This window comes from Grammomys surdaster, unplaced genomic scaffold (genome assembly GCF_004785775.1).
Source record: "Grammomys surdaster isolate TR1022 unplaced genomic scaffold, NIH_TR_1.0 215, whole genome shotgun sequence".
Lineage (NCBI taxonomy): Eukaryota > Metazoa > Chordata > Mammalia > Rodentia > Muridae > Grammomys > Grammomys surdaster.
The window spans coordinates 4,900,053-4,925,399 of NW_021604660.1; the positions used below are offsets into that span (position 1 = coordinate 4,900,053).

Sequence of the window (25,347 nt, forward strand, 5' to 3'; positions counted from 1 at the left end):
CTCTCTCTCTCTCTCTCTCTCTCTCTCTCTTTCTCTCTCCCCCCATCTCTCTCAGCTTCTACTCCAGCACCAGTGCCAGCCCCAATTAAATGCTTTCTTTTCTAAGAGTTGCCTTGGCCATGGTGTCTTTTCATAACGATAGAACAGTGACTAAGATAAATCCAATTTCTGGAATCCATATAGTGAAGAGAAAATCAACTTCCACAAGCTGTCCTCTGATTACCATTTGTATCATGATACATAGTGGCCCCCCACAAAAGAAATAGTAATAATAAATTTGTTAAGTGACATATACCATTGAAAAGCAGATGTACCCCATTATTAGAAAGGTGGAAAGGTGACAAAGGAAAGCTGTCCTGTGGTCAGACCTTAAGGAGAAGCCCAAAGCCCACACTGCTGTTGGCACTGAAAACATACATAGTACAGATGGCGACATTGTCAGATGAGGCAGAACTCTCTTAAGGACCCAAAAAGGCCCTTTAAAGTTCTTCACATACAGCCTCTGAAGATCCATTCTATCCCCATCCCACTGGTATCCCCATTCACACAAACTATCACCAACAGCTGCTTTATATAACATCTACATATTTCTGTAAACACTGTATTGCACTCGTTGCTATTTAAATATTCCTTTTATACAGCTGATATTCACATCTCTGTAATGTTTATCCATTGATCCTGCTGCTTGCTGCTTTTTGGGGCCACACAAAATGAATGGATGTCTTTTCTGTAATGATCTCTTTAAGATCACATATTCTCAACGTGATAGATAATCCAGCATGTGGAAGATAGAAACAGGAAGAGAGCTCAAGCCCAGCCCTGGATACACAAAAGTTCAAGGCCAGCCAGCCACAGGCGGCTTCACAGATTCTGTCACAAACAAACAAACTCAATGATGATACAATCTCCCTCGAGTCTGAATATTTCTACTTCAATGGCTCCTCAAGTAATTAGTTTTCCAGATTCTGTTTTCTTGATGTACAGGATGTTTTAGTTTTGCAAAGAACCTTCCAAAAAAGATTTGTTACACCAAATGTACTTCCTAACAGGAAGCTGCCACGGAGTAGATTCTAAAATAACCTGTACAATCTGCCTCCTGGTAATCCCCCATGTAGATGGGAAGCTGTGACATTCTTCTATTAGTAATTCATAGAACATGGCAGAAAAGTGGGATGTCACACCTCTCCACTATATCTCATATTAGTATGAGACAGTTTTGCTCGTGATTCTTTCTTGGTGGCTTCAAGGACATGTGCAGTCATGTTAAGAGGAGACATGGCACGAATGGCAGCCAAGATTCAAGAATTCAAGGCCTTCTGCCTAATGACCCTCAAGTAGCAGAATGTGTCCAGCACTGTGAGCCTAGAAGCTGACCTGTCACTAGAGGAGCCACAGAGAGGCTGTAGCTCAAGCTGACCTGTCACTAGAGGAGCCACAGAGAGGCTGTAGCTCAAGCTGACATTTCAGTTCTATCCTGATGAGATCCTGAAGTGGGAACCCAGTAAAACCCTGCTCAGATTTCTAATTCACAGAAAACAAGATAGGGCTGGAGAGATGGCTCAGTGGTTAAGAGCAATAGGTGCTCTTCCAGAGGCCCTGAGTTCAATTCCCAGCAACCACATGGTGGCTCACAACCATCTGTAATAGGATCCAATGCCCTCTTCTGGTGTGTCTGAGGACAGCTATAGTGTACTCAAACACATAAAATAAATAAAAGCCGGGCGGTGGTGGCGCACGCCTTTAATCCCAGCACTTGGGAGGCAGAGGCAGGTGGATTTCTGAGTTCGAGGCCAGCCTGGTCTACAGAGTGAGTTCCAGGACAGCTAGGGCTATACAGAGAAACCCTGTCTCGAAAAACCAAAAAGAAAAGAAAAGGAAAGAAAAGGAAAGAAAGAAGGAAGGAAGGAAGGAAGGAAGGAAGGAAGGAAGGAAGGAAGGAAGGAAAAAAACAGGAGAGATGGGCCAGCAAGATGGCTCGGTAGATAGGGTTGTGAGGCAAGTGTCACCACCTGAGTTTGATCTCTGGATCCCATTACGGAAAGAAGAATGTATTCCTGAAATTGTTCTCTGACCGCCACATTGCAAATATTTACCTGTATGTATAGGACAACACACACACACACACACACACACACACACACACACACACACACACAGAATGTATTTAAAAAAAAAAGGGGTATAGTGGTGCATGTCTCTGGTCCCAGCAACAGGGAGACAACAGAAACAGGCAGAACTGGTCCATAGAGAGTTCCAGATCTGCCAGGGCTACGTGGTGAGACCCAATCTCCCAGTAAATAAATATATATCTATGAAAAGACAACTAGAGACAACAGATGTTGCTTCAGCCTTGGGGTAGGGCACATTGTTACACAGCTGCTAAGTATCTAACAGATACGGGGCAGGTACTAACCAGCCTTCTGTAAAGAGATGATCTTTCAAAAGCAAACAGTAGCCAGGCATTGTGGCACTCCCCTTTAACCTTAGTACTTGGGAAGCAGAGGCAGATGGATCTGTGAGTTCCAGGCCAGCCGGTTTACATGGACAGTCAGGGATACACAGAGAAACCCTGTCTTGAAAAACAAAAGAAAAACAAAAGCAAATAGTGCCAAGTAGTTGGTGAGAAACAAGGGACCTGATTGCCAGAATCTACAGATAAGCACTCAGATCTAACACACAAGGGGACTAAACCATCCACCCCTACAACCCCTCCCAGGAGAAGAATAAAACCTTCCCATTGAAAGGGAAGAGACTCTGCTTCAACCTTTATCTTCTAGTTAATTTCCTGGAATCATTTAAGAATAGCTTCTCTACATTTTTTTTTAAATGTATTGACCATTGAAAGAGTAAAAAAATTAAGTGTACCACATGCAGAAAAGAAAAAAATAAAGTCCAGTAGGCCAGATGAATATCCTGTGTCCAATTTATAAACAGAAGCAATACAGGAAAGAGGAAACAAAAAGCAAACTTACACTATGATCTATTTCAAAATCAGGATGTGGTGAGAGAGAGAAAAAAAAATGAAATGTAAAAAAACAGCCTACAACAAGATTACAGTTGAGTTTTCTCTTCAGCCAGAGGGAATTTCTCAATCTCTACAGTTCGTGAGATATTTCTCCATGCATGAGGATACGGCAGTAATGTCTTTTCTCAGCACTACAGATGTTTCACATCTTAACTAAATCAAACCAACTCTTTCAACAGTCAAATGCAAATTCAACTATTTTAAATGGTAATATAAGCAGAGGTTGGGTGGGGGGAGCATATTTCCAGGATGGAAATCTGTAAGTAGAAATAAATAGTGAACTACATATTAGGAGACAGGACAGACAGATTAGAAAAATAATCTTCTGGGATTTACTTTTTTCTGGGAAATATATTTTCCAGACAGTCCTCTTAGACATAAAAATGGAGGTTGGTGGACAGAAGTAGGGCAGATGACTTTATTCTGTGATGTAACCAGTAATGTCACTAGCTCTAGTATAGAAGACAACTGTAGCACTACAGAACTAGTATTAGCAAGATGACTCCTGGCCGACATACTTGTCACCTGATGATGCATGCCTGGTAGCTCCAAATTGAGGGGAAAAACTGACTCTACAAAGTTGTTCTCTGACCTCCTGTTTAAGTATATAGTACAAATATAATGAATGAATAAGTATACAAATCTATGGCTTTTTGTGGAAATTGGACATCTGTTTGGATCTCAAGGCTTATGGGCCTACCCCATAGCACTATTAGGACATGGGAGAACCTTTAGGAGGTATCGCCTTATGGGAAGACATTAGGTCACCAAGAATGTGCCATTGAAAGAGACCATAGAATGCCCTCTTCTCTCTCTCTACTTCCCAGTGGTCCTTGGGCTCCACCTCAGACCCAGCAGCAACCAGACTGGACTGAAACTACCAAAATGAGAAGTGAAAACTGACTTCTACACTCTTAGTATAGATTTGTCTCAGGAGTTCATTACAGGAAGAAAACGCTGACCAATACAATGAAATAATACGTCTTAGGTGCTAAAAATATTTTTGTCTTTTATTTCACTTCTACTACTCCTACTTAGAAATGCTGGAAATAAGAAAGAATGCATAGATAACTTTGGTTTCAAAATTATTGCATTTTACCGTCTCATAAAATAGCAAAAACATATATCTATGTAGAGTTCTGTGTCCTATTTCATTTGATTTTGAAATTAATTCAGGCAAAGCAAGCAACACTTGTTCGGAATCACCCTTAACAACTTACATCTCTGTAGCCATCTTTCGTGTTCCCAGAAATGTCTCCTGCTATGTCTCTACAACCAGCTGGGCAGAATTTGCTGGAAAAAAAAATATGTTATCAAATTACATTGAAAGAAGAAAAGCATTAAACTACACTTCAATTTAGTTTCTGACACATGCACACACAGATGTAAAAGTAAAAGAATGGACCCTGAGTTCAAGGAAGGAGAGAGAAAGAGAGAGAAAGAAAAAGAGAAAGAGAGAGATGAATGAATGAATGTATAAGTATAATGAATGAATGAACGAATGAATGAATGAATGAGTATATAAATCTATGGCCTTTCGTGGAAGTTGGACAGGTGTTTGGATCTAAAGGCTCCACAGTTAATAAAAACTAATTCCCTGCCCATGGCACTGTTAGCACATGGTAATTCTGGAAATAAAAATGAACGCACAGGCAACTTTGTTTTTTTTCCCGCCTTGTCCATAATGCAGGCAAATAATATCTTGTTTTAAAGACAAATGAGAAACTTGACTTACAAAAACACAAACTGATCTAAAATGTTAACCTGGAAAGAAGGTTTACACGATGGTTATTTGCTTTCTGTAAGGATTTATCATGTGTAAAGTATTAAAGCAGCTTCCCTAGTACACTTGGATTCTAAGATGCCTAAGAAATTTTTTTTTTTTTTTTTGGTTTGGTTTTTCAAGACAGGGTTTCTCTGTGTAGCCCTAGCTGTCCTGGAACTCACTCTGTAGACCAGGCTAGCCTCGAACTCTCGAACTCAGAGATCTGCCTGCCTCTGCCTCCCAAGTGCTGGGATTAAAGGCGTGCGCCACCACCGCCTGGCTAATTCCCACTTATAATGAAAAAAAAAATAAGAATCAAGGAGATAATTTAACTTTTTTCCTAGTACTAGGAATATATTTTACACCTGTAGTACACTTCACCTTGGACTTGGCATAGTTCAAATACATAGTCACAAGGATTACTATAACTGATACTATTGGTCTATGTAATAATAAATGATCCTTAAAGTTAAGAAGAATGCTTTAAAATTAGGGTTTAGTCAGGTCCTAAACATACAAGCCTATAAGCCCAACAAATCAAAAGGCTGTTACAAGAAGAACATAGTTCAAGGACAAGTTTGACCCACTTACACAAACATGATAAATGCATAATAAAATAGGGCTCAACTTACTTAAGTCATCTTTCAAAGAGCTTTCCAGGAACCCATCACAGATGGTAATGTGATTGCAGGGTGTGGTGGTTTGAATTTGCCTGGCCCAGGGAGTGGCACTATTAGGAGGTGTGGCCTAGTTGGAGAAAGTGTGTCACTGTAGGGGTGGACTTTAAAAGACCTTCCTCCTAGCTAGCTATCTGGGAGTCAGTCTTCTCCTATCTGCCTTCAGATTAGGATGTAGAAATCTCAGCTCCTACCACTCCATGCCTGTCTGGATGCTACCATTCTCCCGCCATGATGATAATGGACTGCACTTCTGAACCGGTAAACCAGCCCAAATTAAAGTACAAATTAAATGTTGTACTTGTAAGAGTTGCCTTGGTCATGGTGTCCCTAACTAAGACAAAGGATCTCAGTGCTAGAGGCTGGATGACTTGCCTCAGACCAAGGTTAGGTAGTCGACCCTGAACACAGCATGTAAACTCCCTGGGGTTCAGCCTCTTTTCCCTCTAGTTTCTTGAAGCATCAGCACATCAAAGACAGCTACATACATCTTTGAATGAACACACACACACACACACACACACACACACACACACACACACAGATCGAACATATAAAAACACTGACAGCTGTGAAGATGAATGCCGTACGTCCCTGTTTCTATATGACTTGACAGTTTTCCTTTCTTCCTTCCCTCCTTCCCTCCTTCCATCCTTCCTTCCTTCCTTCCTTCCTTCCTTCCTTCCTTCCTTCCTTCCTTCCTTCGGTTATATTATAATCATACCATTTCCTCCTTTCCTTTCTTCCCTCCAAGCCTCCTATATGCCCCTCCCCCTTGGTCTCTTTCAAATTCATGGCCTCTTTTTTCATTAATTGTTGTTACATGTGTATATACATATATTCCTAAATACATAAATATGACCTGCTTGGCTTTACCACTCTCACTTGTATGTATGTTTTCAGGATTGACCACTTGGTATGGGGTGATCAGCAGCTGCTCTCAGCTTACCCTCAGTTGCCTTTAGTCTCTGTGTAGGGTTGAGGCCTGTTTACTCCATTTATAAAGTGACAGATTCCAAAATAGCAGCTGTTTCTTCCCCCTTCCATTCACTTTCCTCTCACTGCTTAGAAAATTACCATGTAATGACAACTAATTATCAAACGACCCAAATAAATGTTTCATAGTTCTTTCTTAGGGCCTGCATGGCAGTAGTAATCAAAGAACTGAGAAATAAAAAACAACCTCCTGCAGGCTCGCAGGTCCTTAGGAGAAGAATTGCTTGGTGCCAGAAGAGCCTCTCAATTCAGACAGTTTAGGATTGCAGGAAACTGAAATGATGCCGATGATGCTCACAATATAAGACCCCCCACAGAGCCCACGCATGTTAATCAAGAGCTGTAACAGCTCACACGGAATGCATGAATCGCTATAGTAAGTAAACTACAGAAAGACTCAATAGCTTGGTGCTAATGTAGTCTAATTTTGCTGTCAAATGAATTGACAATCAAATGAGTAACAAAGGACTTCCAAAGGTTTCTGTATTCCAGAATTATGGGTGAGAGGTATGGGCCTGCATTAGTGGCCATACTTAAGCACCGCAAAATGGCTGGCCTACAGTGGAACCAATCTGTCACCATAATGTTACACTATATGTTTGACTACATTGTCCTTTTGTATGATACCTAGGGCCTTATCACCAGTGCACTGGAAACGTGTGGCTAGTAAAACTCCAGAGGCCATGAGCCTCTGTATACATGGGTATAATCTTACAAAGCAACATTGACTTTCATATACTTGGATTCCTCATGTTCCTAGAGTACACTTAGTATCAGCTAATACTGGAATTGATTCTGCACATCAAATACTCACACTGAGAATGTGCGAGACAGTTAATGTCTGAGAATAGTTAAGAACACGAGACCTTAAGCCTAGCTCCCTGAGCACACTTAGTGCAGTGACTTAGCGGTCTTGAGCCTCCGTTTTCATGATGTATCAGAAGCAATCTTCTGGGAATGCTGAAATATCACAAGAGCTATTTATGTGTGTGGTATGGAAAGCTGCACAGGCCATTAAGAAAGCACTCTAAAGTTACAGCTTTTTGTTATTGCTGTTGGCATTTACTTCTAGACAGAAATTCTCAGCTGAGGGTGTTTTTGTCCCCCAGAAGACATGAGGCATTGTGTACAGACAGTTGTGGTTGTCACAACTGGCATGTAGACAGTAAAATCCAGGTAAGGAAGGCATTCCCCAATGCCTAGGACAGCCCTACCTAACAAAGAATTGCTGAAAGACTATCCCTACGATTGGAAGTTCCTTCTGTCACTTCATTGATGGTTGAGGAGGAAATATATATCAGAAATTTAGTAGATTTGTGGTTAAAGTAAAGCTGAACTAACAATCCATATCTTTATTCTCCCAGGCTTTTCTTTAAGGTAAAAGACAAAACCCCTCTGAAAGGATTATACAACTCATTTCCAAATACCAACCAGGGAAAACCTATACTCCAGACTCTACTGTGGCTCATTGGTAATACAGCAGAACTAAGGGTTCAGCAAAGTATGGACCAAGTCCCTCCCAAATAATACAACTTCCTCCTTCCTTCTGCCTCCTCCCTCTTCCTCCTCCTCCTCCTCCTCCTCTTCCTCCTCCTCGAGTGTGTGTGTGTGTGTGTGTGTGTGTGTGTGTGTATTTCATACAGCCCAGGCTCACCACTGAACATCTTGCATCCAGTTCTCAATGACTAGGACAATACAGGTGTGTACCACCACACTCAGTCTGAGTCAGCCCAACTCTGCTGCTTTTTTTCAATGTTATTTTGAATTTTCACACTTAAATCATGTGTGCAAGTACATATTTTTGTATAGGTATGGGCATGAGCACGTGAGTACACTTGCCCAAAGTGGTCAGTAGAGCCTTAGATCTCCTGGAGCTGGAGTTACAAGCAGTTGTGAGCTTCCTGATGTGGGACCTGGAAACCAGATTCAGGTCTTTGCAAAAGCAGTGTGTACTCCTGACTGCTGAGCCGACTCTGCAGCCTGGGCTTGTTAGTATAAACAAGACTGTAGAATGCTGACTCACTGGTTTTTATCGCCTACCTTTGCTTTTCTGCTTCAGCAGCAACAGAGACCGCACGAGTCAGAGCCGTAGGGACTTTTGGCTCTAAAAACTACAATTATTTGCAGTGCAAAGGGTTTGCAAATTCTGCCTTTTGGGAACATCTCATAAACTCCTCATTGCTATACATGAATAATTTAGTAGACATATTTACCTGTACTTTTCCTCGGAATAATGACTGCCTCGTTCCAAACAGGTTATTAAATCTATTACAAATAAAGAGAGGGCACAGTGAGCAGGTGAGTGGAAAACAGGCCACCTGTTTCTAAATACTAAATACTCCTTTTCAGCTAAAAAAGAAAACTTTGAGAGCATTATCATGTTAGTTGAATTTTTTGTCTACAAGTAAATAAAGTCTGGGATTATAGTCTCCGGGTTTAATCAGTTTCTTTCTTCTTTCCTACCACTGATGGGGAGTTTCAGTGCTACTGTCTAGAGAACAATAACAAAATCTACTTCTAACTGTAATTACTATACACCTGCAGGTTTCATGTGCACAATATGCTTAATGGGAGGAAAATCACTAACAATCCTATCACAGTTCATGGAAAACATTCCCAGGAACATTCCCTCCCCCCACCCCCTGTTTTTGTTGTTTGTTTTTTGTTTTTTGTTTTTTTGACAGAGTCTGAGGCAGCCCAGGCTAGTCCAGGTTTGGCCCTACAAGTCACTATGTAGCTGAGGACAACCTTGAAATGTTTTGGTCCTCTCAGTTCTCCTCCTTGAGTGCATTACACTTGAGGGATTACAGGTTTGTGCCTCCGCAACTGGATGTTTGTGGTTCTGGAAACAGAACCCAGGCTCCATGAATAGTGACATACTCAGCTTCCTAGAACATTTTTATTCAGCCAGTGGCATTCGGGTGACACAGGGACAATTTAACTAGAACACTGACATGGTAATCAGTATTGATCAACAATCAATCAGGAGCAAGCACATCAAAAGGAAGGTCCTTACAGGGGAACAAATTTTGTTAAACTGACAAAAGAGTTCCCCAAACAGCCCATATTCTCGGCAATAGATCTTTCTTCTTCATGAATCTTTATTTATGTATTTATTTATTTTGTTTATATAAGTACACTGTAGCTGTCTCAGACACATCAGAAAAGAGCACTGGATCCCATTGCAGATGGTTGGGAGCCACCATGTAACTACTGGGAATTGAACACAGGACCCCTGGAAGAGCAGCCAGTACTCTTAACCGCTAAGTCATCTCTCCAGCCCTTTTCATCAAGGTTTCTTAAAGGGAAAAATATGGTGAACACCGGTCACAATTGCCTTCATATGAGTGGCAAATCCCCTTCCAGACATAGTTCTACCAAAGCAGAGTGACAGCAGGAATGCAGGGCATCTGTGACCCTGGATAGGCATGGAGCGGATGGCAGGGTGATGACTCTGCCCCATGAGGCTGAGGAAGGATCTGGCAGTTTCCCTCTCATCAGGGCTCATGGGTTCCCTTTTCTCCCACTCATGGTTCGGAGGGTCATGTGACCCTACTGTGTCTCCAAGCTCATATGTGACACGGGTGAGGTCACTAGTTAAAAGGTTTGCTTCCTAAGCAAAGAAGGAGGCTAGGGACAGGACTTCAGAGAAAACAGACAGCCAGGTCAGAGGATTTCCCCAAAGATGTGTTACTCAAGACTTACAGGAAACAAGATTTATTCCATCCCATACACATCACTGGATCCATTCACCATCTGCTCTAAAAGTATGCAGTCAGTACTCGACCAACTACTTACAAAGAAGCTGTTCCCCTCTGTCCTCAGGTCTTTTCCTCTCCCCACAGGACAAGGTTGTATTACATATCCCCAGCTGGCCTGAAACTCATATGTAGACCAGGCAGGCATCTGCCTCTGGCTCTGGAATGCTGGGATTAAAGACATGGGCCTCCATGTCCAGCTTGTTCTCATACTGTACTGTTGTGTCTGAGATCACAATTATGCCCAGAGGAAGAGATGAACAAAAGGAACTCTGAGGTGGATAGGCTTGATAGTTTTTTGGTTGTACCTGGATGGTCACTGCTGGCATAGGCCAGCAGAAAGCCACGGCCAGAAATGTGAGATCCACTCTGGAAGCGGACAGTCACTTCATTTGAGTTCAGCCAGAGTTCTTTGGGAACAGCCCAACTCTCACAATACGGACCTGGAAACAAAGCACACATGCAGCACATTTGAAAACTTACAAGGAACAGAGAATTTTCTTGTAGAGCCCAGATATGCCCTATTACACATCCAAAATTTTAAATTCTTATCCATCTGAAATTTTGTTTGACAGAGACCAATCTGTAAACCTGATTGGACAGCTAAGCTTGGCGTGGAGCAGCCTACCATAGACAAGCAATAATTTAGAAGCTGCCCATTATGAACAACCTAGCAAAACAGATGTCAAAGACACTAAGAAACAATTTATCAGAGAAAATACTCTAGGGACCTCCTAAGAAACTGATTCAAAGGAGGTTCCAGATGAAAATATATTGCCCAATGTAAAACTACTGGGCTGGTTAGATGGCTTGGCTCAGCAGGTAAAGGTACTTGCCACGTGCCTTAGGACTGGTACCGATCTGGAGGAGGGAGAAGGCCAGCTCCTCTAACACCTGTAATGTTTGGAGGTATGTGTAATCTCCACAGAGTTCTGTGGCATGCATGTACCCACACACATACAAATAAATAAATGTAATAAAAAAATTAAAGTTTTGTTCATATGCAATGTTCATATTTTTTCTTGCATTAACTTCTGTTGTAACACAAACTGTGTTTTGATTTGTGTCAAAAGTCTGTTCAAAAGCAGTGATTACCCTTTGAGACGATCTTAGAATGTGGCCTAGGCTGGAATCTCATCACCCTCTGCCTTAGCCTCTTAGTCATTTCTAAAGGCAAATACTATATTGTAAGTGTGCAAGGCATGATGACATATGCTTTTAACTTTAGAGCCCCTGAGGCAGAAATAGGTGATCTCTGTGAGTTTGAGACTAGCCTGGTCTACATAGAGACTTCCAAGCCAGCCAAGGATACACAATAAGATCCTGTCTCAAACAGACAAATAAAATGAAGCAAATCTGTAAACTTCATTTTACTGAGTAATAACATTTCTAACTTGGTGTGGTAGCTTATGCCTGTAATCTCAGGACTCAGGAGTCTGAGGCAGTAGGATTGGCATGAGTTCAAAGCCAGCCTGGGCTACAGAGTAAGACATGTCTAAAACACAAACAAACAAAAATGATTATAAAACTGTTTCTAGAGAAAACTGTTTGAGAAGCAATAACAACGTTGATAAATTTCAAAGAGGAAAATTAGACTGAGTGGACAACAGAAACTAAAACCCTTCCTACAAAGACTTAAATAAAACCCAATGGAACACTGCACTCCATAGAGTACATGTGGAGGTCAGAGGATTTTTGGACTTTGTTCTGTGACTAGTGGGGACAGACTCAAGCTGTTGGGATTGACGGCATGGGTACATGCAACTTTTGTTTTTATTTGTTTTTTCCTTTATTATGAGACGCCTCATTGCATAGTCTTAGTTTACCTAGAACTCACTATGTAGACCAGGTTGGCCTACAACTCAAAAGATCCATCTGCCCCCACATCCTGAGTGCTGGGACTAAAGGTGTATACCACCATGCCAAGTTCCACAAGCAAGTTTTGAAGAGATATTCTTCATCAACTTTTCTTAGAACACTACAGAGGCAGCCAACAGCAGCAGCTACAACAACCAGACTAAGCAGGAAGAGGTGTAGAAAGAAATGACTACTCCCACTCAGTAGGAATCAAACTGGTTCACATTACCCAAAAGCCTCATGGGACCAAAATGATCCTGTTCAGTAGATCAAAAATCTAAGTAATCAACATCCTGACCAGGTAGGAAAATCTGAAGATCTGAGAGAATAAAAGAGGGCTGGGACCTCAATCTCCTGCCTCACATCGATGCTGTTGTCTATTATTAAGTTAGGGTGCAATCCAAGCACAATGCCTTCTTGCCCCTATTCATCCATTAAACTTGTGCATATGGTAAGTGCACATGTGTAAGTGTGGGCACATTTGTCCCTGTGCATGGGGAGAGAAAGCAGAGGCCAACCTTGAGTGTCTTCCTCCATCGCACAACTTTATTAAAGATATATTTTAGTGTTTACATGCATTTATGTATGAACACTATGCATGTGCATGCTTGGTACCCACAGAGACCAGAAACTGGTGTTGGATCTCCTGAGACTGGAGTTACAGATGTTTGTGAGCTGCTTTGCGGGGTCTGTGAACCGAACTTAGTTCACTGCAGAGCAACAAGTGCTCCTAACAGATGAGCCATCTCTTAGGCCTTTTAATTTTAAGTTTTTGAAACAATCCCTCAATGAACCTGGGGTATGTGGATTTTGGCTGGGCTGTGTGTCTAATGAGCTGCAGTGCCTGGCTTTTACTTAGGTACTGGAAATCAGAACACAGGTCTTCATGTTTGTAGGAGGCAATCACCTGAACTATCTTTCCAGCTCCCACCTCCCCATTTGGAAACCCTCATCACATATCAATACTTTCCCAAGGTAATATATGCAGGTTAGTTAGTACAGCTCATATACTAAGAGCTGTATGAGTGCTTCTTCGATTAAAAGAAAAATGCATGTCTTCTCTTTAGACTGTGTCCACAGAGCAAGAGGATCTTGGGTTTGCATCTTCATTTACAACAAAATGTAATTATCACTTGTGCTGAAATGTTCTTATATTTACATTTTGTAAAAGCCAAACCCCAATAAAAGGTCATTTGGAACATTCTTAAAATATGTTCACTTTAAAATACACTAGAAAAGAAGTGAATAAATGCATAATGGAGCTGGTTCATGACTGAAATCTTGAGAAGCACTTGAGAAGAGGAGGCAGAAGGATTTGGAATTCAAAGGTAGCTTTCGGTACATGCTAGGGGCATGTGTCATAAACCTAAAGGCTGGGGTTGTATGTAATTCAGTGCTAAAATCCTTGTCTAGCATGTGCAAGCCTGGAATGATGGTGAATAATGACTAGCAACTAACTTGACAGAAGCTGGAATCATTTAAAAGGCAAGTTTTGGGGGAAACCTATAAGAAACTATCTGGGTCAGCCTCTGGGAATAGCTGAGGGAGTATCTTGATTAGGTTGGGATGGAAGACCCACCCTAAAGCTGAGTAACACCCGCTTCCTGGCCTCCAGCCCTGGACTACACCAAGGCTTCCTGGGCATTCTCTGCTTCCTAGTCAGTTGCAACTTCACCAGCTCCCTCAAGTTCCTGTTGCCAGCACTTCCCTGTCATGATAGACTGTATCCTTGAACAGTAAGCCAGAGTAAAACTTATCTCCCTTAAGTTGCTTTTATCAGGGAATCTTCTCAGAGTAAGACTAATAGACCCAGCATGCACAAATATTATAGATTAGGAAGTTTACAAATTTTAACACTGTATTATGAATATTAAAGATGGGCAATTTAATCATTATTCTTGTTAGGGTCTTCTTGCCAGGGTAAAACAACAACCAAAACCTATTTGGGAAGGAAAGGATTTATTTTGTTTTACAAGTTAGAGTCCACTATCAAGCAGAGATCATGGAAGAACGAAGCATGGAAGTCATGCTTGCTGACTTATTCCCCAAGGCTTCCTCAGCTTGCTTTCTTATACACCCAGTTCACCTGCCCAGAAATGTCACCACCCACAGTAGGCTGGGCCCTCCCCCATTGATCATTAATCAAGGAAATTGGCCACAGACCAATCTGGTAGACAGTTCTCTAATTGAGCTCCTTCTTCCCAGGTGATTCTAGTTTTGTCAAGTTGACAAAAATTAACCAGCACAATAATGAAGTATCATAGGCCTCTCTGTAGGTGAAAGCCAGTCATAGGCTGGGCTTAAGTTTCCCAGTTTGTTTTACATGTTTGTAAAGCACTTGCCCTTTGCAAAGAGGTTAGTATATACATGTATAAGCTGAATAGTAAAAATAAAATAACTTAGAGCAGTTAGTAAGTTCGGATCTTTTCCTACTTTTCTGCTTGAGCATGCTTCTCCGGTTGTGTTAAATACTAAGTCTCTTTCTAACTTTTCACAGCTTCCCAATGATGTCTGATAAAAGCTCGAATAAATGAATCTAAACTGGTAACCCAAAAGAATGCAATTTCCCCTTTTCCAAGTTTTCAGAAGAATTGAAATGTTGCAAAACTTCAGGGTTATTTCACAAATAGATAAGAATATGGGTCATCACACAAATTTGTACAAGATATGATTCTTTAGATGCCAAATACATACAGAAAGTTCTATCTGGTTTTATCCTGCTAAAGCACACAGACATTTCTAGGAAAAGTTCAAAGAAAGCCAAGACTATCACCATCCTTTAGTGACTCTGATGCGCAACACCAGTCTGTCTCAGGCTTAACAGCACGCCACAAAAGGATACATCCTTGGGGGAGTATGAGAAACCTGTATCAGTGTCAAGTAGAATGGCTTTCCTTATTTCCTTTGTAACTACAGTATGAGTGAGCCTTTGTTCGGTCTGGGGATGAGACTGGAGCCCTGACTGCAGTGCAGCCTGTTGGGCAAGGAACCCACATTATCACCTGTCCCAAGACTTGACAGCCCTAGATTCCTTTCCTCAGACTAGAAGCTGTATAAATGGACAACATGTTCAATACATGGCATAGTTAAGTGGAAGGTTTTCTCTATAAATATGAAGGAGAAGATAGTCAGAGGCATCTGAACGAGTCCAGAGTAGAGTAATAGACTGAACATGGCCATGAGAGGAGAGAAGGAAGAGAGACAGCCATCAAGAGAAAGAGTGGACCAAGAGCATGAGACAAAAGAGAAGAAGCACAGCTGAAATAGCAGGGTTATAAGTGAGAAGGCTAGGCTGACTCCATGACAGGCTTCAAATTGGCAGCTAAGGAGACTAGGCCTAAATCTTTATTTTCAAGAACTGGGCAAGTCCAGGTAAGTCCAGTCCTCAGAAGCTGCCCTGATACCTGGCCTGAGGCAAAGACAATGGGTCAGCAGCAGTTTCCAGACTTCCTCAGCAGCAGTTTCCAGACCTCCCCAGCAAGTTTTCAGCTTCCACACCCAGGTACTGAACTGTCCATAGAGATGGACCCAACAGATTAACATAGAGGGCACCTAACCCAGAATTCCCTAGTGTGCTTTAAATCAGTCCTGCAAACTCACTTGGTTGTCACTCTCTTCTGGTAGGGTAGTGGGAGACCCCAGCATGCTGGACATCTGCAGGATAAAACACTCTTTGCATTTACATACTACTTGAGTCTGGGATATCATTCTTTGATGCCTTAAATAAGGAGAATAGATAGCTAGGTGAGGAAGCACATGAGCTGGAGGAAGTTTGGAGGTAAGTGAGATAGGCCAAGAAAAGCCAGGATGCTAGCAAGGTCTCTGAAGTATCTAACAGGTACTTGTGATTCTGAGGGAACCTGGAAGCCAGCAAGAGTTCTGGTATGCTAATCGCTTAGTTCCTTCTGCCAGTTCTACCAGTCTCAACTGGTAGAAGGGAATCAGCTTCACAATAACTGCCAGAATATGGAGGAAGATAGAGTTTCCTCTGGACTTGACAAAAACTGTTTTCCTATAGTTAAAAGGGAAGAGATATACCGGGCAGTGGTGGTGCACGCCTTTAATCCCAGCACTTGGGAGGCAGAGGCAGGCGGCTTTCTGAGTTTGAGGCCAGCCTGGTCTACAGAGTGAGTTCCAGGACAGTCAGGGCTACACAGAGAAACCCTGTCTCAAAAAACCAAAAACAAACAAACAAACAAAAAAGAAAAACAAAAAAAACAAGAAAACAACAACAACAACAAAAGGGAGAGGGGGCGGAGAGAGATATCCAATGGGAACTAGTAAGAAACCCTGGCTGCTCAAGCATAGTTCTGTTTTTAGACACACTCCTTCAAGGATGATAGCCCATTCTGTCTACAATGTGTTACTGAGGACTAGGGTCTTGCACAGGCTAGGCATGAGCTCTACTCGTGCCTACTACATGGATAGTCCTCTTTTGTGGTATGCATGTGTGCTTCCTCCTTCAGGTGTGAAGATGTAGATTCACACCAGGCTGAAAGGATAAAGGGGGCAGGTGGAGGGGTGTGTCTGCAGGATCCCAGTCCAGGTGGGAATGAGTACCAGGGAGGAGAGAAGGCCTTCTCCAAGGATTTTAAATAAAACAGATGATCTTAGCTTGCGCACATACCTTTATTTGGGGAAAGCTTGTATGTATTCACTTTATTTGGGGTGGACAAGGGCTATATATGAACCTTGGAGAGTGGGAAGGAGTTTTCAGAGTGAATGAAGTCACTGGCTGGGGTTTAAAGTGCTGTGAATGTTTAGTATGTTTGGGGAGGCATGCCAGGAATCCCGGGTACTTGCTGGGCAGGTTCTTCTCCGCAAAGAAGCTGAAGTTGAACTTGTAGGTGTTAGCATTCTGTCTAAGCTCTGCCCCACAGTTACCTGGCAACAGCCAGGTATGCCTGACTCACTATAAAAGGGGTTGCTTGCCCCCTCCTCTCTCTCTTGCTCTTGCCTTCCTGCTCCAGCTCTCTCCCCATTCCCTTCTCCCCTCTCTCTCTACTTGCTCATGGTCCACACAGGGCTGGCCTCAACTTCTCTACACACACTCTCTCTCTGCCTTTCTCTGTCTCTATTGCCCTCTGAACTCCCCTCCCCATGCCCTGAATAAACTATTCTATACTATACCTTCCTCTAGAGGCTGGTCCCTCAGGGGGAAGGGATGCCTCAGAATGGGCCCACAGATGATGCACCCTCTCTCCCCATACCTGACTACACCTCCATAGAAAATATCCTCCCCCCCTTTTATAAACACATCATATGGAGCCGTTCTTATCAGCAAAGCCGTTGGACTTGAACTTGTAGGTCCGCCAAGGACTACTTGACCTTCCCCAGTAGAGGGTGTGGGGACTCAGGCTCTCCAGTCAAGGTCAGGGAACAGCAAGCCTTGCTGGTGAAATGCATCCTCCACTTTGCGCCAAGCTCAGAGAACTATCTGGACCTGGTAGAGTATGACCTTAATTATCAGGGTTTCCCCACAGTGCTTTTCACTATTATTTTATGACTAGGAAATTAGCTTGCTCAGACTAGCTGTGAACTCACTAGGTTAACCCTTGTCAAATTCTCCTGCCTCAGACCTCAAGTGGCTAGGCTGACAGGTGTGTACCACCAAGCTTGGTGAGACAGTATCTTTTATTATGGAAACTTTTCTCCAGTCCACAACTGTTCAAGTGGTAGAATCATGTGCCATATACCAGAAGTTTGGTCAGTAATGGGCCAAGTTTCTTGCTGTGGCCTCATAAAACCAAGATTATGAAGTGAAGCATTCATACTTGCAATGACGCTGATAAATATAAATGTCTGTGTTGAGCTAGTCAGTGTGGCTTATGCCTGTGATCCCAGCACTGGGAGGCTAAAGCTGGAAAAATGCCATGAGCTTGAGGCCAGCTTGAGTTACATGTGAATTCCAAGCCAGCCTGGGCAAGACCATGTCTTAAAACAAGCAAGCAACAAAAACAAAAATAAAATAAACTTCCTATCTTGCTCATGGTATACAGACACACTCAATACATGTAGACACATTCAATACATATAGTTATGAATACTGTATAACACTTGATAGTAGGTGACTTACTTATCCATGTACTTACTGTTAGTATTTCTTCTAGGCTCCACTCCACAGTTACCTGGCAACAGCTAGGTCTGCCTGACGCACTATAAAAGGGGCTGCTTGCCCCCTCGCCACACTCTTGCTCTCTTACTCTCTTCCTTCTCTCCCCATTCTCTCTCTATGTGTTCACGGTTGGCCTCTCTCTCTCTCTCTCTCTCTCTCTCTCTCTCTCTCTCTCTCTCTCTCTCTTCCTCCTCCTCCTCCTCCTTCTTCTTCTTCTCCCTTGCCCCCCTCCTTTCTGTTTCTCTGCTTTCTGCCTCAACTCCCCTCCCCATGCCCTGAATAAACTTTATCCTATACTATACTCCTCTTGTGTGGCTGGTACCTTAGGGGGAAGGGATGGCTCAGCATAGGCTGGCAGAGGCACCCCCTTCCCTCACACCATACCATACCTTCACCAAACATATCCCTGGTTTCTTTTTCTTTTTTTATAAAACACAACACTTACTACATCTACTTTAGAGTTTAGTGTGTGTGTGTGCTCATATAGTATAAGCTGACCTTCATCTCCCTGTGTAGCCAAGGATGAGCTTGGAATCCTGATTCTCCTACTTCATCCCAGCCTCCCTCGTATTATGGACTAAAAACCTCAGCTAAAATAAGTTAAACATTCCTTCCTTAAAAAAACAAAACCCCTCAAAAGAAACCATGTTGAAGCCAGGCATGGTGGCACATGCACCTGTAATCAGGACTTAGGAGATGGAGGCAGGAGGATAAGAAGTTCAAGGCTATCTTCAACTACGATCAATTTGTAAACCAGAATGAGCTACTACATGAGACCCTATCTCAGAAAACATAACAAAATGGAAGCCATGTTGAATGATTGACTTGTACCATTTTGGCTTGATTAAGTACATTCAATGTTCACAAAACAAAATTGCTCAGTGATTTCTCAGTGGAAGAAATTGTCACATCCATTTTCAATGAAAGGTTCCTAAAGTTCATTAGAATCACAGAGAAGCAGGAAGCCCTAGGCTCCTCTCAGCTCTAGGTCACCTCCATCTCAGAATTCTGAGTTAGAAAGTAGCAAACAGTCTGCTCCAGGACCTAAGCCATGGACAGAAAAGGCGGCAGTTCCAAGCCCCAAGCATCCGGAATCAAGAGGTGGAGAAATTTGGGAAGGGAGACAGCTCTGTACAAAAGGACTTGAAGATGGCAACTATCTGTGGGAAAAGAGGGCAGAAATTGTCCTTCACTGGGGACTTGTTTCTTCATATCTATTTCATGTGTAAAACAACTTGCATATATATATATATATGATTGTACACAATGTGTGCCTGGTGACTGCACAGGGATCAGAGCCATGTTCATGCTGGGAACCAAACCCAGGTCTTCTGCAAGAGCAGTAAGTGCTCTTAATTGCTGAGCCATCTGTTAGGAACTGTCACATTCCAGGACCAGGTGCACCCCCATCTGACTTCAGTGATTCAGTGTCCTCAAGTCACTGAATTCGACACATTTCCACTGTCACCAACGAGTCAAGTTGTGTATCCCTTATAAAGCTTCAGCCATCACAGTCAGCCCTCAGTCCCTTGTTCTGCTCAGAGGTAGCCTTCTCCCCTTCTCCTCAATAAATCTCCTGTATGTGGGGTCTGTTTCATGGTATGATGTTTATGGCATTCCTAGGCCTACCTATAGCCTCAAAAACCCTAATACCATCTCTCCAGGCCTTCAGTCAGGGACTTTAAAGCACCATCTCCTACCAAACAACACTCAAACATTGACTCAACTCTGTGCTGGTGCCCCCTTCTGTGGACAAGTTCAATAAACGTTTTGCTTTTGCACATCTTTTAAATTCATCATTATTACAGAGTGAGGGGAGAGTCTTCTTTCTCACATCTAAGCATGGCCCTGCTGTTAAGTGTTGCTTGCCTGCTCTTCACTGAGTAGCTTCCACTTGATTTTTAAGAGGAGGTTCTCCTATACTTAAGCATTTGAAAAAGTAAAATTTTTTACTGTCAACTCAAATGAGAGCTCAATAGCTCTTAATTTTGACCATCTTATTGTACCACATAATTTTGACTGTATTGGTTATACTGTCTCAGGCAGTGTTCTTTGATTGGCAAACTTGTGTCCACTTCAAATTCAGGCTGAGCCCTACATTTCTAAAATTAGGGCACACACTTTCTAAGGATGTCTGGTTCTTGGGCAGCAGTGTTGTGCGTGAAACCCAGCATCTAAGTCTTTCTTTGTTACTGCCTGCTTCCTCCCTTCTCTTTTTCTTTCTGAGTCTAGGTCTCATGTAGCACAGTCTGGCCTAGAACTTAAAGTAGCTAAAGAAGCTCTAAAGCTTCCTGCCTCCACATCCCAAGTGCAAGTACTGATGTTACAAGTGTGCTGGCCCACACCCAGTCCAGGGATGCTAAGCAAGCATTCTAACAACCAAAACACCTTCCCAGCCCTGTAACCTCTACTCTTATCTGTGTGTCAAGTTCCAGCTTATGATTCAATCACACATCTCCAAGTGATTGGGGCACGACATTAATTATGTAGGCAGAAAAAGGAAGAAATCATTTTTACTTCCTGTAGATAATTGGCAGCCCTGAATCAAGGGAAGAGCTATTTAGTGATACTAAATAGTACAGCATTGTAGCATCTGTCAGCAGACTTGAAACCAAGTCCTCACAGACCAGCACAGCAGGAGCTTCCTATCTTTAGTGCATACCCTGTCAGCTACATCCGCAGCTGGAAAGGAAACCCTTTACTTCTGTGCATAAATAAAACAGAGCTGTCCTATCCAAGGCTTGCTGGAGGCCAACCTGGAATTTGTGCTTTGGCCATCTGTGCAGCAGTTCACATGTCTTCTCCATAGACTGCCCTACCCTTGCATCTCGAGGCAATGAGTGCAGAACTACAAACAATCCCAGGTTGTTTCTGGTGGGTATGTGTTTTGATTTTGGAGTTAAATGACTAAGTCGCTAGCTATCTTTTGGGTGAAAGAGTCCTCTGAACAACATTAAGAATGCAGCCCCTTCCTTCCCCCTCCTTTGAGGCTTGTCACAAATTAAAAGGAACAAGAGAAATGCCTCTTCAAACCCCACATTAGCCACACGAAGCCCCTTCTGAGCTACATATATAATTTTCAGGACAGATAAGAACATGCTCTGTGGGGTTCAGTGACCTGCCCTGGGAACACCACTAGCAGGGCTGGCCACTTGGCACATTGTCAGCTGCCAGGAAAGTGGTACCCAGCATGGCCCAGCTTTGTGTTGAAAGGGCGTGCTGAGGAGACAATGACAATCACCAGAGATACTGAAGCTACACTTAAGATTTCTGCCCATTCCTCATCTTGGTTTTCAGTGCAATCAAATGGTAGGGTTTGTCCAGGCTCATTAATTGCAGCAAGGTCATTGTACAAAATTATAGAATTTTCAGAGCCATTTTCTTTGAAAAGGAGAATTAGCATGAAAAAAGAGACAGTCCAGGGTTGTGCCATTAAAACCATAGTCACGGAACAATGTAAGCGGTGCCCCTGGTGAAATTTTGGTCTCTGGTTCTCAGACAAAAATCAGTTAACACATGAGCCAAATAGATTTCTAGACAAAGGTGCAGCTTTCCTTGGGGTTCAGGGACACAAAGTGAAGACTTGCCATCCCATCAGCATAGCCCCCTACCAAGCCATCCTTTACAAAGGGTGGCAATTGAATCAGTGTTTCCAGGGAAGTAGTTTTTCTTCCGTGGAGGCTATCGTTATGTTAATGAATACCACAGGGAGACATTTAGGCAAATCCAGCCTTTCATATGCTGGAAATTCCTTTCAAGGTTCTGTGTTTTTAACTTCCAAAAGTTTAAGAATTTTACTATTTATTCCCGTAGGTCTGAGAGGAGAACTATTTGTAAAACAAATATTTTACTACTTGTAAAAGCTTCTGAGTTTTTGTTTTCTCTCTTTAGAATTAAAAACAAAAGCCAAGAATCATAATGACAAGATGCTATTGAAGTATACTAAATACCTACCATCCAGGAAACTTAGAAATCTTATGTGAAAAAAACAAAACAAAACAAAACAAAAAAACATAGTTGCTACCTTTTCCATTTACCTTGTTTTTAGTGTGATATAAACATTAACAGTTAGTGTAAAATAAAGGTACTTGTAAGTCATTGACAATGGTTAAAAATATATGTTGGGGGTGGAGATACAGGAAACGGAGTCTTGATTTCCTATGGCTCAAAACACAGAGCAAAACAGGAATCCTCCAACCGACTGTTTCCTTCCACCACAGACCACCCTGGCTTCTCAGAGGAATCCTAACGGCAAGCTCTGTGATTCATTTCTCAGGCAACCTCGGATTGGTCCCAGGATGCTTGAATGTGGAGAGTCTTGTTGAAGTGCCCATTTCCTCCAGCAAGAGACACACATGAGTCACAAGCTTGGGGTGTAACACACAAGGCAAGAGCCTGATCAGATGACCTTTCTCACACTGAATTGGGATGGTATGGTGCTTAAGGAAAAGCACACTTCTAGAGTCAAATGTTCACTTGAATCCTAAGTGCTAGGTGAACTTTAAGCAAGTTCCTCAGCCTCCTTGAGCTTCCTTATGCACAATGGTTAGTAACAGAATCCATGTTATAGAGGATATTCAGAGGGAACAAGCAGGTTCTGAGTCCTGTACACACAGCTAAGTGTTGGGTCACATGTATCTCCAATCCTGTTTCATAGATTTCCACACTTAAAGAGAACGGAAAACCAAGCTGTTAAGTTTCAAACAGGGATAAGCTGCTGAGGTGCCTATTTAACATCTCAAAATTTGAGTTCTCTCTCCCTGTCTCTCCCCCTCCCTCCCTCTATCTCTGTCTCCCTATCTTCAAGGAGACTCCTCCAGCCTCGTCCTCTGAGACTGGTGAACTTACAGGAACTGTTCCCAAATAATCCTGCTTTATACTTATAATTTGGCTTGAATTGACCTATTACATTGGTGGAAAAACCTATTACAAGCTTCTCTTAAATGAAGATATCTGCAGACAGGGAAGTTCCGATGTGACTCCTCCTTTGGTGTGAATACAGTGACATTCAAATTTCTCTTCTGTAAGAAGTCAGCTTTAGATATTTGCTGAAAAACCAAACTACATTTTAACATTGTTTGAGCATCTGGAATGGCAGGGCTACAGTAAACACTCAAGGATAAGAAAGAATGGATAAAGGTGAAATAATTGTCCAAATCTGATATAGGAGTTCTGCTAAAGCACGGAGGGAGGAACTGGAGCTGCAGGACATCAGAGATCTTTCTGGGTTTTTTTTTGTTTGTTTGTTTTTGTTTTTTGAGACAGGGTTTCTCTGTATAGTCCTAGCTGTCCTGGAACTCACTCTGTAGACCAGGCTGGACTCAAACTCAGAAATCCGGCTGCTTCTGCCTCCCAAGTGCTGGGATTAAAGGCGTTCGTCACCACCGCCCGGCCCAGAGATCTTTCTAGAACAGGTGATCCTTGACTAGGAACTTGACAATATTTAGCACTGTTTAAATGGCCTACAAAACAGTGAGAGTTGGCAAGGAAAGAGGAAAGTCAATTATTTTTCAAGAAGAAGTACAGGTTGATTGATTCTCCTGGGACCAAGTGTCTCAGTCTGGGAAAGCATCTGCATCCTAGTATTTGTATAGAGTTTATCAGCTTAGCATTCCTAATGGCAAACCCAGAACCTAAAGAGCTCTGAAATTCAAAACTTTTATTTTAGAATCTTTTACTTACTTATTTGTGTACAAGTACATTCTCACCCCTTGATTACTCTCTGCTATATACAGTGAGTTCATCCATCACCTGAACCCAGACTTGGCGGATTCAGCTTAGTTAGTTAGCCAATCTGCTCTTAGGGATTCCCCAACCCTGCCTCCTGCATACAAGGATTATAAATGGGCTGCCATACATTCAACCTGGCATTTCCATTTCCATTCGCTCTGGGGATCTGACCTGTGGCTCTGCTGGCCATCATCTCCTCATTCTATCCTACTCCATCCCTCTGTGTCATGTCAGGGAACAAGAAGTTCCTGAAGTGCAGAATGTGGGATAAAGATTTTGATTGAGTTGCTCACTCCACCTGCATGATTCAAAGTAAATGTATTCATTCCCAGAACTGGCTCTGCTATCTGAATTGAGTCTCTGCTGTTTTATAAGCATAAATAAATATAGGGTGAGCTGTTTTTCTAAAGCCTTCCCCTTCCATCTCCACAGTTCTATTTGAATAACAACACATACTGGTTATTGGAAGAAACTTTGTGTGAAATGCCCCAGAATTTTTAGAGTTTTGAGTAGGAAAAAAAAAATCCCAATTAGAAAAGACATTGAAAGGGGAGGCAAAGAAAAGTGATGTTGACATCATAAATCACATGTCAGAAACACACGCTGCTCACAGAGCCTGATGTTGAAAAGTGCTATAAAGATGTTTCCTAATGATTACAATCTATTGATTTAATTTTTCTATTTACTTGCTTTTTGAGGCATGGTTTTGTAGTCCACAATCGCCTCAATCTTCCTTTCTCCAAGTCTCCTGCCTCTACTTCAAATCCTAGGATTAAGAGCATGCACAAGTCACCAAGCCAAAGAGTACTTTAGAAAGCAGTACCATGCCAGGTGTGGTGGCTCTTGAATGTAATCAAAGAACTGAGGAGACTGAGGTGGTAGGATTGCTGCAAGTTCAAAACCAGCTTGGGCTACACAGTTAATTCCAGGCTAGCTTAAGTTACAGTGAGACTCTGTTTCAAGACAGACAATGATGGAAGGGTGTGACAACATATGAAATGTAAATAAAACATCCAATAAAAAAATTAAAAAAAAAAAGAAAAGAAAAAAATGCAGTATCTGAATTTAATCACAAGGGACATCAAAGCAACTCACAGGCACTGTACAAAATCACTGGGTAGCACTAGTCAAACGCACAAAAGACAAATACAGGCCGAGGAACTATTCTTGATTATAGGAGACCAAGGAGCCGTAGCAGCTAAATGCTTCCCAATCCAGATGAGAAAGGGAACATTATCCATCATTTTTCCTTCCTTCCTCTTCAGACATAGTGTCACTATGTAATTCTGACTGGACTGGAACTGGCCATGAAGACCAAGCTGTCTTTATTTCTTAATCCCAGCTGATTCTTCAGCACTAGCTGATCAGTATCGATCGACTCAGCAAAGCAAGGTTTGACTTTAGTGGTTGTGGTCTCTTAACTC

At 42.3% G+C, this 25,347-nt stretch overlaps 1 protein-coding gene across 1 annotated transcript in view; it reads right to left on the reverse strand.

Annotated features, from left to right (window-relative positions):
- Window positions 1–25,347, reverse strand: part of Dcbld1 (discoidin, CUB and LCCL domain containing 1) — an 81,271-nt gene that overhangs the window by 19,374 nt on the left and 36,550 nt on the right. Inside the window, exons 3-5 of the mRNA XM_028772616.1 lie at window positions 10,530–10,664; window positions 8,677–8,728; window positions 4,246–4,318 (exon numbers count right to left, since the gene is read on the reverse strand). Coding sequence (XP_028628449.1) covers window positions 4,246–4,318; window positions 8,677–8,728; window positions 10,530–10,664 — 260 coding nt within the window. The remainder of the gene's footprint in view (window positions 1–4,245; window positions 4,319–8,676; window positions 8,729–10,529; window positions 10,665–25,347) is intronic.